Source organism: Haliaeetus leucocephalus, unplaced genomic scaffold (genome assembly GCF_000737465.1).
Source record: "Haliaeetus leucocephalus isolate CR32 unplaced genomic scaffold, Haliaeetus_leucocephalus-4.0 Scaffold151, whole genome shotgun sequence".
Taxonomy (NCBI): domain Eukaryota; kingdom Metazoa; phylum Chordata; class Aves; order Accipitriformes; family Accipitridae; genus Haliaeetus; species Haliaeetus leucocephalus.
This window is the reverse complement of record NW_010972587.1, coordinates 5,243,434-5,259,155: the sequence shown is the minus strand read 5'-3', so window position 1 is coordinate 5,259,155 and position 15,722 is coordinate 5,243,434. Positions and strand designations below refer to the sequence as shown.

At 35.2% G+C, this 15,722-nt stretch overlaps 1 protein-coding gene across 3 annotated transcripts in view; it reads right to left on the bottom strand.

Moving 5' to 3' along the window:
• ZDHHC17 (zinc finger, DHHC-type containing 17) overlaps positions 1-15,722 on the bottom strand; it is a 59,611-nt gene that overhangs the window by 4,039 nt on the left and 39,850 nt on the right. For all 3 annotated transcript variants that reach the window (XM_010561809.1, XM_010561810.1, XM_010561811.1), the window contains 6 exons: positions 12,564-12,688; positions 9,162-9,224; positions 7,768-7,861; positions 3,827-3,910; positions 3,278-3,435; positions 1,024-1,118 (listed from right to left, as the gene is read on the bottom strand). In XM_010561809.1, the coding sequence (XP_010560111.1) occupies positions 1,024-1,118; positions 3,278-3,435; positions 3,827-3,910; positions 7,768-7,861; positions 9,162-9,224; positions 12,564-12,688 (619 nt within the window). The remainder of the gene's footprint in view (positions 1-1,023; positions 1,119-3,277; positions 3,436-3,826; positions 3,911-7,767; positions 7,862-9,161; positions 9,225-12,563; positions 12,689-15,722) is intronic.

The following is a 15,722-nucleotide window of genomic DNA, read 5'->3' as shown; positions in this document are numbered from 1 at the left end:
TTCAGGCAAAATAATTATCTGGTTTTGTTGCAACTCTAATCTGTAGGAAGACTGCAACTGTACAGAGATGTTTGTCTGCTTCTCACTAGAAGTTTTGTATGGAGAGATATTAAAAAAAGATTACACATACTTCTCTTCTAGCACAAAAATCAAACTACAACAATAACTCCTATCTCCTGTTCTCTGGGGTGTCACCTGAAAGAGCAGCAGCTCCCACAGGAGACACAGCATATGCAGCAGGATGAGACATGTTTCTGCCCTTTCTCTGCTCCTTTTTTGTAACGTGCCCTCAACCCACCAACATACCGGCCTCACGTCTTCATTTATTTCCTGCTTTGGCTCCACAAGCTGCTCCATGCCACTGTATTCCCACTCCAGTGCTATTACATCCCCGAGCCCTCCTCTTTCAGCTTGCAGCCTTATCGCTACAGAAACCAGAATCCCGACCTACCCTTTACATACCGATACCACCCACTTTACCTACTGCAACACCCACTTCAGTTCCTGGGACATCCTGCTCCCTTCCCCACAAATAGCTTTGTCCATGCTCTTCCTCCCGAGCAGCAAGTGCTGCCTCTTTTCTCGCAGTAAAGAGGGCAAGGGGAGCTACTGCACAGAGCAAATTGAACAGCACATTAAATACCAATCAGGAGAAAGTGCCTGGTGTAGAAGTGAAGATCCAGGTCAACATCAGCACCATGCGATAAACAACTACCTCTGGTTTGGGCATCTGATTTATAAAAAGGATATTTATTTCCCCATAAACTCTACAGCAAAATACGACCACTGCTGGAAAGCATTCTTTTCTGTGTTTAAGCATCCCTGTCTAGAGTCACCACAAAACATTTATCACTTCCTTTAACTGGACAGAATGTGTTACTGTAAAAATAGCTGACAGATTCAGCATTCCAAGTAGTGAAAATACTCCAAAAGTATTTAGCTATGTTCTGTTTCAACAAGCTGCACAATTCAAACATATGCAAGGCTACACAAATAGAAATAAGTTTACATTTTAAAACTTACTTGAATGGGCTTTCAATAGATGTGGTTGTAACTTTAAAGTGCTTGTATCTTCTTGCATTCATTCTTTCATTTGTCGTGATACCCAAGCAAGATATCTGAAGACAGGAAAAAGAGTAAGCCGTTTAGCTCATGTAAAAACATGCAAACAAGCCCTGCATGAGCTAGACTGAAAAAAAAGAGGACAAAATTTACTGTTTTATATTCCTTCTTTTGAAGAAGGAATTTTTGTCTGGGGAAATTAGCAGGTCCCAACATAAAACACCACACAACAGCTGTACCAGATTGTGCAAAAGGTTTAATTTTGAAAGTGATCAGAAATAAATCATGATCACTGAATAAACTGTGACAACTTAGCTCATAAGAAAGAGATGCCGTTAGTATATTGTCAGCTGAAGTGTACTCTAAGTAATAGATTCAGGAGTTACTTTACACAGCATTTGAATGACTTTCTTCCTCTCCTGACATTCTGTTTATAGCTCCAGTAATACATTTTCCCCCCATTTATAAATTTGTTGCAGTAACATAACTTTTCTGTCTGCAAGACAAAAAGATGACCAGAAAAAAAGGGGTTTTTTTTGTTCATGTTGCTCGTGTTTTTTCTTTTTTACAGAATCATTTGGCCCAAAGGCTACCATTTTCTGTAAAAGCTTTCCAACTAAATTAGCCTAAAAGGGTATCTCATGTAGAACTGGAGCTTACTGTAATGTGATGTAATCAGAAACAAAAATGAGAGCTCCCTTAGCAGCCTTATACTACATTCCTAGTGAAATATAAAGTCAACTCTGCTGCACATTACAAAAGCAAGAACATTTAAAAAGGTGAGTTTGGGCTGACTTGCCCCATTTGGATGTGCTTAATATCTCAAGCATTTTCTTTGCCTCCATGAAACCCAGTGAAGTTTCACAGCTATGTATACAAACAGGCTCTCAACGGCCAATTTTTGAAGTAGGAAGTAAAGGTTTTAAATTATTTTTCTAAGATAGTAAGTAGTGATAACAACAACTCTGGTCAGTTCATTAAGAAGGACAAGTCCAAACTTTATGATGGAGAGGGGAAAAAAAAAAGCAGCAAGAGTAGGGGCTATGCAGTTGCAAACCAAAAGAAGCAATTGAGAGAATATCTTTATCAATTTCATCATTACGGCAAACTCCAAAGAGATTTGCCAAGAATAATCTTAAGTTTTCAATGCATAAAACTCTTAGGAAACTTAGTACTATGACTGTGTGTTCAGTTTTCATTTTTCCAGGATTATTAAGGAAGTCAAATACTAGAATTATTTTGCTTAATTACACTAATGATACAAAATACTGCGAGATGTATTTTTCCAAGTGCCATAATTCAAAGATTCTTCTACACACAGATCGTATTAATAGGAATCCTCAATGGGGAACTTAGTGGATCATCATATAAGTATGATGGAAGGCTCTCTGGAAAGTCACATGGTTATTGTGCTAGAAGTCTGGTGGGTTAGACCGCTTTGAAAGCCACCTGAAAAACAAGTAGTTACCTCTGCTCATTTTTCTTGGGCAGTAAAGACCTCTGTAAGACTGAATGGCTCTCGCTCACACAGAAAAGATTTTGAAATTGATATAGGTTGTAAATGAATATTGTAGAGAAAGGAGGACAAAACTTAAATTTCCTGAAAAGTTTCACCTAAGCCTTAGAAGATTATTTTTATTTCCAGGATCTCTGGAAAGATTAAATTGGTAAGTTTCACGGTTCTTTAATGACAAGTCATACTGAAAGACTTTCAAGTCATACTTAAAGGTTTTCAGTATGACTTGTCTTTCCTTAAAAATGAGAAAGAAAAACTTGGGTTTGGTCAGATTACAGTACAGTAATGTGATCTCAAATGACACTGAAGCAGTGTAAAAAATTATTGCATCCCCTTTGAAGCTACCATCCTCTTTCTGCTAATGACATAGTGCATTACTTCAAGTTTGATCCACAGATCTTATCCTCTATTAGTCTTTATTGCCTTTCCCTGGTCTATTTTATGTTTTTGCCATTCTAAGAATGGAAAGCAGAAAGTAGGTATTTTAACCTCTTGCAAAAAAAAAATAAAAGCACAAGTGAATGAGAAGTGAATGATGCCTAATATCCAGAGACAACAGATGCCTGCCTCCTCCAGCGTGGCTGAGAGACTAAGCACTTGGTCTTGCATAATGAACATTAAAATTTAAGTGACAGAACTATTTGATATTCTCATGTCACTCCCAAGACTCAGCATTACAAATGAAGTGCTCTTCCATACCTGATACATCTGACACATGAGCAACACAGCCACCCACATGAAGTGAAAAACACTGTTCAGAAACATCCAAAACATCCATGGAGAACAGGTAGCAATCTGTGTAATATAGGTCCAAAATCCATCCTTTGCATAACTTGTCTCACAGTGGAAACCCCAATCTAGAGAAAAAACAGTGTCAAAAACCATACAGAAGATTTAAGATGTTTACTTTACAGCAACATAATGCCCACATTAGAATGTATTAAATTAAATAAGAAAATGACAGTGTGCTAAAGCAGTTTTACTTGCTCTCTCTTCCTTTCCCAACTCCTTGAATACATGACATATGCAGATACTTGGCTGTGATGAAAAAAAAAAAATCTAGGACAAGAAAAAACATAATCTTCTAACTTAAAATACCCAATATAGTCAATTAATAAAACGCAGTTCAATTCCAGATTAAAAATACCTAAAACTCAGATAAGGCAGAAATCTGTAAAAATCAATACCAGGAGATAAACAAAGTATTTACAAGCAATTAAAAAAAGTCAAACCCACACATTTACTCACAAGAGATACATCCATAAATCATCCAGCAGATCATAAAGAGCAGGAAGAACAGGTATCCCATAAAATAGCGATGGTTTCCTGCTCCTGAAGTTGCACAACAACAGGGATCAAATTACTACACTTTCAGATGACAACACTACACCAGAAAGTTTAATTGCTTGCTTACAAGTACTGCTTATTATTGTACAGAGAAACATTATTCTCCAATATTAAGCCAATAAAACTTCAAGACAGTGAAATTAGCTGGTTTACTATGATTTTTTTTTTACTTCTCAAACTAAGCAATGTTTTATTTTCTTCAATTTCTGTCACATTACAGCTGCAATTCACACAAATGCATTTCATTTGTAACATCTTTCATGAGCTAATAAAATTATTGATAGAGAATATTTAGAACAATGTTGGTGACAGCTGTTGCAGAGCCCTGAACAGCCAGGAATTACACATCAATAAATATTTTTCAAATTCCATTAAAAAATCGTCAGACTGCAGAGTTCACATTCTTAAAAGGAACAGAAATATGAATAAATATACAACCTCCCTTGATAATAGGCTAACTCGCAGCTTAGTTGTAAACCTGCTTGATGAAGCTAGCTAAAAATAAAATATCTAATAGAACTTGTAAAACAAATACATGTAACTGAACAGACGAGGACTAACAACCTGGCTAAAGTAATGAATGGGATAAAACCCGTTCTGCTTAAGACAGAATTTAAATGCAAGAAAATTCAGTTACTAAAAGACTGATCTATTTTTAATATTAATTGAGCTAAAAAGATGCCTCTTATGCGAGTACATCATAATCCTGAAGTACTTGGCCTTCCTTCTGTTTGTAAAGTATGTCCACTGTTGCAACTTTCCAACAGCTCTAGGCTGTAAACTAAACCCACAGAGATGATAACAGGCTACAAAAGATTTGGCTGTCATCATCTACCAGCACAGCATTTACTTCTTCATTATGTCAAATATTTTGCCTGCTAACACAAGAGCATCCTCTGGAGGCAGAAAATAATCAAGTGCTTTTAGCAAGTGAACTGAAAACTATATAAATAAGTGATGAGGAAAAATACACATACAACACAAGCTAGACTAAACACAAGACATTTCCTTGAAAATCAAACAAGTTCCTTCAGACATAAAATAGGTTGTAACACTTCCTTCAATAACCTAAGACCATATAAGAAACAGTGTTGGTAATGTCCCTAAGGTATCACTTTCATTTGTATTCTAAATTTCAGAATTGGTAAGTTTCAAAAAATACATTTTTTTTAAAAAATGGAAGTTAAATGGTGACCTAGAGGTCCATCTGAGATGATGAGATGCTTCTTTCAGCAGAATCTTCAATGATACTAAACCAAATTCTGCTTAACAGGAAATCTCTCTGTATTTAGTAAAAAAACATACAGGTAGCATTTAAAACTATGACACAGGTACAATCTTGGTCACAGTTAAAAAAAGACTTTGGAAAAAGGAAGTTGAGAAACTGCCTTTTTTCTGTATCTTAAATAAGGCTGGACAAAATACAGCACTATTTCTACAGTTTCACCCTGGACTGGCAGGAACACAGTCAGTTATCCTCCACAGTTAAAACAATGCTGTAAGAATTGTCGCTAATTTCTTTTATATGGTTTTGCTTATATTATACATAAGTAATAACATGGAGTTATATCACATGATTTAGACTATTTGTTCATTTCTTAATTTTTCCTACTGTTAGCTCCTTGGAGAAGAATCTTTACTGGGGGGAAAAAGTGATCATTATTCTAAACCATAAAATAATTTCTCATATACACAAGACCTACCTTCTGCGTCACTGCTATCAGAACAATAATTCAGTACAATGTCATCATGACCCATGTGACGTAACGGTTTAAAATTTGGCTCTAGCTCCGTTCATGCTATTACTTGAAAACTAAATTTCTCTTGCAAGTCTGCAGTTTGATTTTGAAAAGTAACTACAAGTTTCATAAAACCTGTTATTATTCATTTTCAAACTACCAACTGTAAAAACCATAATGCTATTTTGATACTCCATTACAAAGATAAGCATAATCACCTTTAGAGACTCACTCACTGTAATTTTAACTAAAATTTTGCAGGTATGATGAAAATAATTTGCCCCTATTGCCTATTTATTTATTTTCCAAGTAGTCTGCACTTTTTGTCAGCCTCTTCAGAATGGTAAAAATAGTCTCTCAATCTCTTTCTGCATCAAGTTTTATCACCAAAGGATTTATTTTGGAGTGTCTGTACACACTCTTACAATATTTCTCAGTCCTATCTTTAGTAAAAGTCTTATCCTTCTAACACATTCAAAGGAAGCCTACATAAAACATTTTCAAATTCCACCTTTCCAGAAAGGCGTGATTCATGTTTCCCTTTTTGGCAAACATACCATGAATGCTGTTTTAAGAACGGATTCTGTTTTGTAATCCTATGCTCAGTCACCATGTACCAATCTGAGAGAGACAGAGAAGCCATATAAGGTCATTTAGACCATCACTCCTTCCAGTTCAGGGCTGTTCCCATAGTGTGATTTCTAATGCTTTTTTCCCAGCATACTTTCAAGTGTCCTAATGTTTACTTTTACCTCCAGTTATCCCAGTCTGTACAAGACCACCACCACCAGTAGGAGGATTCTGCTTTTCCATCACCATTTTTTTTTAAAAAACTTTTCCTTCACCTAACTTAATCCCATTACTCACATGCTCTCTTATTACACACAAACTAAGGTCTTTCCTCCCTCATTTGTTTTTTATGCTTTTCCAGTTACTGATTAAAATACTGGATTCTTTCTGTCCCATGGACAAGTACTCCTCAGCACTCTTGCAAAACAAACTGTCACTAAACACACTCCAAAACCTGAGCCTATGCCCCCCAGCCTGTTGTAATTGAAAATGTCTTAGTTGTTCATTGTAAAACATCTAAAATATAAATCAAAAGTGCCTCAGGTAGTAACATCCGTAGGAAATATAAAGTAGAATGGACTGATTTGAGTCCACCTCAGTGAGACTTCAGTGATGTTCTATTACAACTCAAATACCAGCATTCACTATTTTACTACTCTTGATCATTAGACCAAACTACTGCGACTATCTGTTATTATATATATTTGGAAGGACTACAATGAAGCATTTATTGGCTGCCAGCTGTCAATGAATCCAGGTCCTAACTGCCCCCCAAGATTAAAGTTACCTCTGCTTGTGTCCTAAAAAAATAAACCAGTGAAGCAAGCTGCACTCATTTCCTAGCTGTGAAGCTTTCAGTGCTCCCTGCATAATAATGGCTTTCAAATAAGTTTCTCAAAATGTATGACAGGGAATAGTGGCATTTAGAGACTTTATTCCTGTTCTATAGCTGTTCCTTTCATCATCACTGGGGAGAATAAATGACTACCTGGGGGGTCAAAAAGAGGAGAATACCTCAATAGGAAGTCATTCTGTATCTAACTGCTATAATAATGACATTTTTGAATCGTGTACTTTCCCATTATATTACCAAAAATTATTGGTAAAGATGAAAATTTTTGTCTTATGTAAAGGAAAACAGTCAGCTGTGGAATTGGTACATGCCTTTTCTGCAGACTTTAAAAAGGAGTTAAGCTTTGCATCTTTTAATTACTAGAGTTTATGTTAATAAAAATAAATATATAGGAAACTGAATTAGACACAGAACAATTTTGAGGATGGGTATATAATAGACAATAGAAGTGAGAATAATGCAGAGAATCACATGTAGAAAAAATATTAAGCTCAATATTGAAAATGTTTTTCCTTCTACCAAAAGACCTTAACAGTTTTTCTCAGACTTTGGCAGAAGCCAAGTCACTTTCACCATGAAATGAGAACAGAAAAAACCCTGCAAAATACCCAGGGTCAACTTCAGAAGCTTCTCCCTTTTTTATCTGTTAAGACAACATGGTATTTTAGCAAATGACTCACCTACACAGTTACCCACCCACGGGCAGTGGTGATCAAACTTTGCTATACACCGATTGCATACACCACAGTGCTTGGACCTCACTGGCTTCCGTATCTGTAACAATTATTAACATTTGTTTAGAAAAGCAAAAAACCCTGACTTATCATAAATAGAAAAATACCCCTCAATTTACATTTAATTGATTGTGATATTGTTAACCCCTTAGAGAACTTCAAACTTGATGCTAATTTTTAAAGCAATCTTAGCTATTAAGCTTCATCTATACACTATTTAATACAAACTTCTATACAACCACATTGAAATCACTTTCACACTATTTTTGTTATATAAAGGAATTTTTTCCATACAAAGTTCTCCCATCACCTCCAGCTATTGAGCTTTATATAGTAACCAGTTTCATTTCAGCTTTTTAACAAAGAAAATAGAGAATGAGTTTGAGTTCCACAATTCTGTCAGTAACGTTCATAACTGAGCTCTAACATAAACTCTTCCAGCTTATTTTCTAAAGACAAGAATAGAATCAACAACTGGAACTCAGTGGGACTTCAAATGCTAAATTACTCCCAATGATTTTTTTTAAAAGTTTATGTTTTGAAAGAAATATAAAATGGCAATAGAGAACTGCTATTAAACTGTTCTGAGATATATATGCATACACACACATAATTTTTAAGGTGCCACATCTGTACATAATTTTCCAGATTAAATTTTGGGAATATTAACATCATTCATGTTATACATAGGTCAGAGCATTATAGTGTAACACTGATAAACCTGATAATTTTATACTTACTAGTTAACTTTCTAAAAAAGAAATGCATTACATTTACTATGGTTACTTTTTTTTTCCCCTTAAGCAGTTATTTCCTTTTAAATTTTCTGTGGTAAAACTACATATTAACTAGTCCAAGAAAAGTATTTGCTTGCAATTTGGCAAGCTTTATAAAAACTAAGATTTCCCCCCTGTCCTGATTACTACCAAATTGAGAAATACACTTGATTTTTGAAAGAAATTTTTTACTAGAAGCATCATTTACTGTGAGTTACAGAGGTGGTGGGATGCCATCTGTGACTTTCATAACTTGTTAGGTATACAACCAACCATCTTGGTAGGTATATTGGATACTTGGATTTTGACACTGGCAATTTATTTCCACAGTGATCATTTTTTTCTTCCTCTTATTGTTTGCAGGGGTTTTTGTGTACAGATACATTACAGATATATTATTTATTGAAAACACTGCTTAAATTAAGGATTACAAATAAACCCTGCCCTTGAAACTGCCTTATTAAGGCCAAAAAAGTGTTCAGTATAGGAACATCTAATTTTGGCCTAGCATTAAAAAACAAAACAAAACAAAACAGTGCTGCAATTGATTAAAAAATATACTACCAAGCAGGTACTGCAGAATATACTGAGGTCCAGACTTCCTGTCTCTGCAAGTTCTACTATCGTCTGCAGAAAAAAGAGAAAAGAAAAGAAAAGAAAGAAATTAGAATTTAGCATATAAACAAATGCTGACAACCATCATAACAGCTTCTTTTCAGATCCAGGGTTGTGAACGCTATTCATCTCAGGTACTTTCTACACACAGGAACAACTTAAATTCTGCTGAAACTGATTTTAAACCTACTTTATTAAACAAATATGCACATTTACTTCTAAATTAATTCTAGCTTATACTTATTCCTAGTCTATTTAGGTTTAGAAAAAAGGCAAGCTTATATTAATTTTGATACACCTACGCAGTGATTAACATCAGTTTGACTAACCTGTTGTTAAACTTATTAAAATTAATGCAGCTGAATTTCCAAACAGGAACATAAATAAAACTAGCTAGCAGGATCAGCCAGTCTAAAACCCAGACTTTCTTTCCAGAGGTATCCCATCAAAACCTTTAAATCTATATTCACCTCTTTCCTCAGATGTTGAAGCTTCAAGAAAGAAAAGAAATAATGCAAACCAAACCTCCTCTTACAGATAATGCTACACTTATGGGTCAAGCGATACACAGAAGTAGGAATCTGTTAAGCATGCCTTATACATTCACACTAAATGATGTATTTCCTTTTTTATTTTGTACACTCCTTCAGTACCCACTACATTGTTGGAATAGAAGGAACCTATTACTCCATTAAATGGTTTCCAACAATTTTTAAAATTCAGCAGCTGAAATCATGCCATGTGAACCTTAAATGACATTTGCAACATATGGAAAATATCATGAAAACTTTTTTCCAGAATATTCTTCCTTGAACCAGAAGGAGCTCACTCCGCATAAATAGCCTAATGGCAAATAGATTAATCTGTTCCCTTTCAAACCACATATATCATTCACATCAAAGTGGTTTCTAACTGCAGAAGCAATAGAATAGTCGTTACAACTATTTTCTCATCACAGTAATATAAACATAACTACCTTAATTAGACGATGACCACTAATGTGGGCATCTTGACCAAAGCCGCATAAGTTTTCCTCCAAGATACTACACTTAACTGGTTTGGAAAAATTTATGGAAGCTTTTCCTCAAAGTAACCAGTAAGAGCTACAGTCAACAGTCCAGGGGTAAATCAGTGTCTTAATGCTTTCCCTGCTGATCTCAGGTAAACGAGGAACAGTCTTCACAGTTTTCTAACACTCCTAAGCCCTCAAAGTTGGACTATTCTTTTCTCCTTGCCTGTTGTATTTCCATTTGCTATTGGCCCAGTATTCTTGCCTCCATCACTGCAACCCTTCAGATCCCCTCTCGAACCACCCACTGCCATTCACAAGCCCTTCCATGTCTCTCTTGCAGCTTGCCAGCTTCAGTACTCAACATCCCTTTCTCATCGCCCTCTGTCATCCCTCACTGCTCTAACATTTCCCACTACAGGACTTAAAATTAAAGGGCCTCCCTCACGAGAGTAACTTTTGTAAATAAACCAGATGAACAGAAAGCAAAAAACCCAACGAGATGTATCTACTGTGATTTCAATGCTGCTGGTGTGGCTTTTGATACCTTAGACAGTTTCATACAATACCTGTTGGACAATTTCATACATAGTTCCTCTGATTTCAGTGGGAGTACACACTACACTACAGACTAACGAAAGGATGCACCAAGGAATGTACATGGTGTGATGCTCAACACTGGAGTTCAGTATTGTCCACAAGCAAGATCCCAAAGCTCAGGAGAACAGAATTGAATAAGAGCAGATAAATCACTTAAATATAACACTCATCAGAGCTTATAACATAGAGACCCAGGAGTACTCAAGTTAGAGCCACATTGCTGTGCTTTGTAAACCTTGGGTCTATTTTCTATGCTTTTGAACTATTCGAAAAATTTATTTATTTTTTATTTACTTATTTTAAGAGTGACTTGGGTTATTTTGTAACATAGAAGAAAGGACATGACGTATCAGAAGGATAAACATCTGAAACTGTTGCTTACTACGCATTTCCAAACATACTTAACTTGGTCATCTGGAATTAAAAGAATTTTTTTGGTTGCTTATTCCAAAGCTAAAGGCTAACTCAACATTAAACGTCTGGAGACAAATCATGAAAATGTGAGAAAGCACTACATTGCATGAAGGTAAGACACACACCCTAAGATGGTTTATACCCCTGATAATAGATCATCTTACAGTTTGGGTAGCTGCAATGTAAGAAGTCCAAAACATTCACAGCCATATGCATCTGCCTGAAGACGTTGCATTTTACAATTCCTATCCAGTTCAGCCAGGCTTTTGTAACCACGCTTAACTACTTAAGCAAGCAGATCAAATAAATTGCATATTTGTGCAATTTGCTGAATCCAAACCAAAGTGCAGTTGCTGATTATTCTATTTAATTTAGTCCAGTTGAAGGAAGAGAACTTAGTCTGGAATTTACTTTGGCAAATTTGCAATAATAGAAAGGGAATTTGCAGAGCAAATCTGCACATTGACTAACAACTCAGTTATAACCTATTGGAGAATACAAAAATCGTTTAAGCTATTGCAACCATCCTTTCAAAGGCTATTACACGTCCATTCCTACACACGGCCATAATTCCAAGTGGTCTGATGTCAATCCATCCACAAAGGTGTTTCCACAAATGACTGTGAAGTAGAAGCTCAAGGATGTGAGCTTCTAGGAAACTTACCCAAAATGAAACAAAATGCTTCTGCTGCTTGTATAATTTTGGCAATTTTTCAATGCTCAGTTTGGCTGCTAAGAACAATGCACTTAACAGAAATCAGAAGTGCTAATAAAAGTGTTATAACATCTCAGAAAGGTATCATTAGATCATCCATATTTTCTCTAACATTTATACCAAAACAAAAGCCCACCCCAGACTGCCAGGGGTTTTAGTTGTTTTAGCCTCAAAAATGTTTGTCAGTCTAATACTTTTAGATGTAAAAGTAAGGAAAATTGGAGGTGCTTAAAAGTCTGGGAGGTTTTTATAAAATCAAATGAACTAACACTTTCCCCACAATGGCTTATTTGTTTCAGTAAGGCAAAACTCTGAAACTTCACATTTTCACTTTCACCCAACCGCTTTTTAAACTTTTTATCTTGAAAATTTAAGTTACAATTTTATTTTATTACTCAAAAAGACCAAAATGCAACTTTGGACCAGTAAGACTTGAACATATATTCCAAATGCAAAAAAAAAAAAAAGAAACCTGGAAGACAAGACTTTTCAACATTTTAGACCTTTTGTTATACAACAATTTATTGAAATTTCACGTACTGAACAGGAAACTACTCTGACCAACTGGTGGAAGGCTGCTGAAGAACAAGTTTCACATAGCTCTTGGCTTTACCTTTTTCTTTTGTTCTTCCGTGGCTTTGATGATTCCTGGATCAGATTTCCAGGATTTTCCGAAATTGTAGAAAAGTGCAATGCTATTAGCAAGGAATGGAAGATGTATAAAGAAAAAATTGAGATGTGTTTAAAGTCAAGGAATCTAAAGTTTAAAGCCAAATTTCCTCTTGAAAACACCCACTGACAATTCTGAAATAAAATTTGAATAAATTTAATTTTTACAAATGCCCTTGAGTCACTGTATTCTGAAATTAACAAAATTCAGCGCTGCTGTAAGAACTAGCTTAGTACTCAGTATTTTCTATTGCTTAAACTTGAAAATTTACTTTTTAAAATGTCGTTCTCCATGATGCATTTCTAAGGCACTTATCCTTCTAAAGAATGAATAACGATAGTTCAGTTTTTGTAATTATTTTCCCTTTTAAATAAATAAAATTCCATTAAATTTATCTTCTTAAAAGTATTTCCTGTTTTCAAAATAAACATTTCAGAGCTCTATTTATGAGATAGACATTTGACTGCCTATGTCTTCAGTGGCTTGACATTCCCATTAGATCACAGACAGGACTGTTTCTAGCCATAGAAGGAATTGTGCTGCAACAACCATTGGTGCATGGCAATCATGTCTCAACACTTATCTCCAAGAAAGGTACTGTCTGAAACCTGGTCCTATTATAAGGCAATACCCATATTTTACATCAAAGTTATTTTTAACATACTAATACATCTAATACTTACAAAACCACAGGGTTTAGTATTCTCTGGAAGTGCTTATAAAATCAATTACCATATAAAGACAGAAAACAACCATTAGTTTTAAAATGTATTTCCTGTGTTGAATGACTTGCCGTATAACATGCCTAGTCTTACAACACTTGACATTTCTTCACCAAATTAAAACAATTTGAAAAACCAAATACTTCAGATAAGCCGCTTCCACAAAAAGCAGAAAATTATTTACTCTGATAAATCTACAAAAGACTTGACCAACCTGACTAAAGATACCTGTCAGCTGTTAGTCCTAACTGTAAGGACATGCCATATTTGAGAAAGATGTGGTGGCAGAAGCCTCTACAGCATTATCCAGGCAAAAAGGACACCTATTACTCAAGCACAGTCATCAGAACTTCTACTGTATATAAGTTTAGTATATTGTGTGTTTACATTACAAAACCCTGAATATAAGACTTAAAAACAAGCATTATGTCGCAATCTGTAGTGAACTGGTATGTAACACTTTAAAGACAACAACAAAAAGCCATTTTTTCAATGCTTTGAAAAAATCTGATTTTGAAATTAGAACAGATGCTCAAGTATGTTCTGCTATATATCTACAAGTATATTCTATTCTGTTTGACCCTATTGGAAAAAATGTTTGTTAAAGGCATTAAGCAGTATTAAGAAAAAAATTATATAAACCATTGATAACTACCTGGTACAGCTACAAGCAAATATTTAATGAAAACACACACAATTTCTATAGAATAACTTCTCCACTGCTCTTGTGATGTGAAAAAACCCTGAATTATAAATACATACAAGTAAGGCCTCTTTTTGACTTCTGAAATACTAACAAAGCCTCATTGTTCATGTGAAGTGTATCCCGAATAACTTTTGTTTTCCTTCTGTTGGGAGGAGGAATTGGCTGTGAATTTCTAATTTAAAAATATTGGGAAGTTAAGTTAAAATTTTAATCATGTATCTTATACAATAGAATATTAGTATTAACTCACTAAAGGGTAATTAATCTTTCCTCTAACAAGCTGTTTCCAGCAGGTTTATAATAGGGAGAAAAAACCACCAGCTATACTATAACTTAAATACAGTTCTATTTGATACATTACAGATGATGAGTTCTGACTTTAATATTTACACAATCTAATTTCTTCCTTTTTTTTTTTCCTAAAACTACCTGCTGCCAAGTATAAGCTGGTTCAACTTACTTATACAGCTACAGAGAGATTACATTTTCTTTAGAATACTAAAAGTATCACTGGGGGTTTTGCTACAACAGTGAAAACTGTTTTTTCATTGAAAATACCTCAATCAGACATCTGTTACAAACAATAAAGGTACAACTGAAAAAAATCATATGACCTATTCCTAATTACTATACGTCATGTCTAGACTGTTGAAGATAGGGGGAAAGAATTTATTTTCTATCCAGTAGAAGGGGTTTTATAACCTTAAAATTTTGGAATTGTTTTTTTACTGACTAAAATTTGGGCAACCTGTGTGATAAAGAAGCCGTCCTTTTTCTGAACTTACCCTTCCCCCATTTTACTCCACAAAATACAGAGAGAGCATAAGAGACTTCCCACAAAGTCTAAGTTTTGCCTTTCCTTTTATCATGGTGGTGTCAGATGAGTGCAACACTGACGGTATAAACAGTGGCAGGTAAGGTACTTCCGTGCTGAGGATGGGAGATGTCAGGAGACTACATGAGAAAGTAGAGCAGTAACTATGTTAATGGAGAAAGACAAAGTCAGCAGTATTTTTCATTAGTATCTTCAAAACCCCATTTCTCATAAGTTTTAAGCAAAACTGAGGAGAAGGGATGAAAACCAACATGACTTTTAAGGAGGAAGGTAAGTTAGAATTGTCTTCTCCAGGATACTTGAGGCATATTACGTAAACAACTCCAACTGTGGGATTCATCTCACCTACCTTAAATCACTCAGTGTGCCTTCGTACACAACAGAAAAGAAAAACGCACATCCAATCTCTGTTCAGTATCAAGATATTTAAATTAAGTCAGAGGAGCAGTGCCCTCCAAGTGGCTTATATATGGATGTCCACACTAGAGGTATCTCAAGTTATGTTGAACTCCCTTTGAAGTTTACTTCCAAAGAGATCTTAGCAACTTGTATCACAGACATCTCTCAAAACTCTCCATAGGCAAGAAACCTTTGTAGGTTTGCATTAGCTACAGAGTAGGAAATCAGTTCTCCAGAGAGAGTGCCTTGTTTTGTCCTAACATCCTCCATTACAACTACGCAAGGAAAAATATGTTACCGTATTATTAAAGGCTGCAAAATGCATGATAAAGCAGGCATTCACCTTCTGCCCTGTCACCAATTTGCTGCCTTTTATGAAGTTTCCCCAGTTTTCATTGTGAGAGACAAAGCAGAAACACCCATGAAACACTTCCTACTTT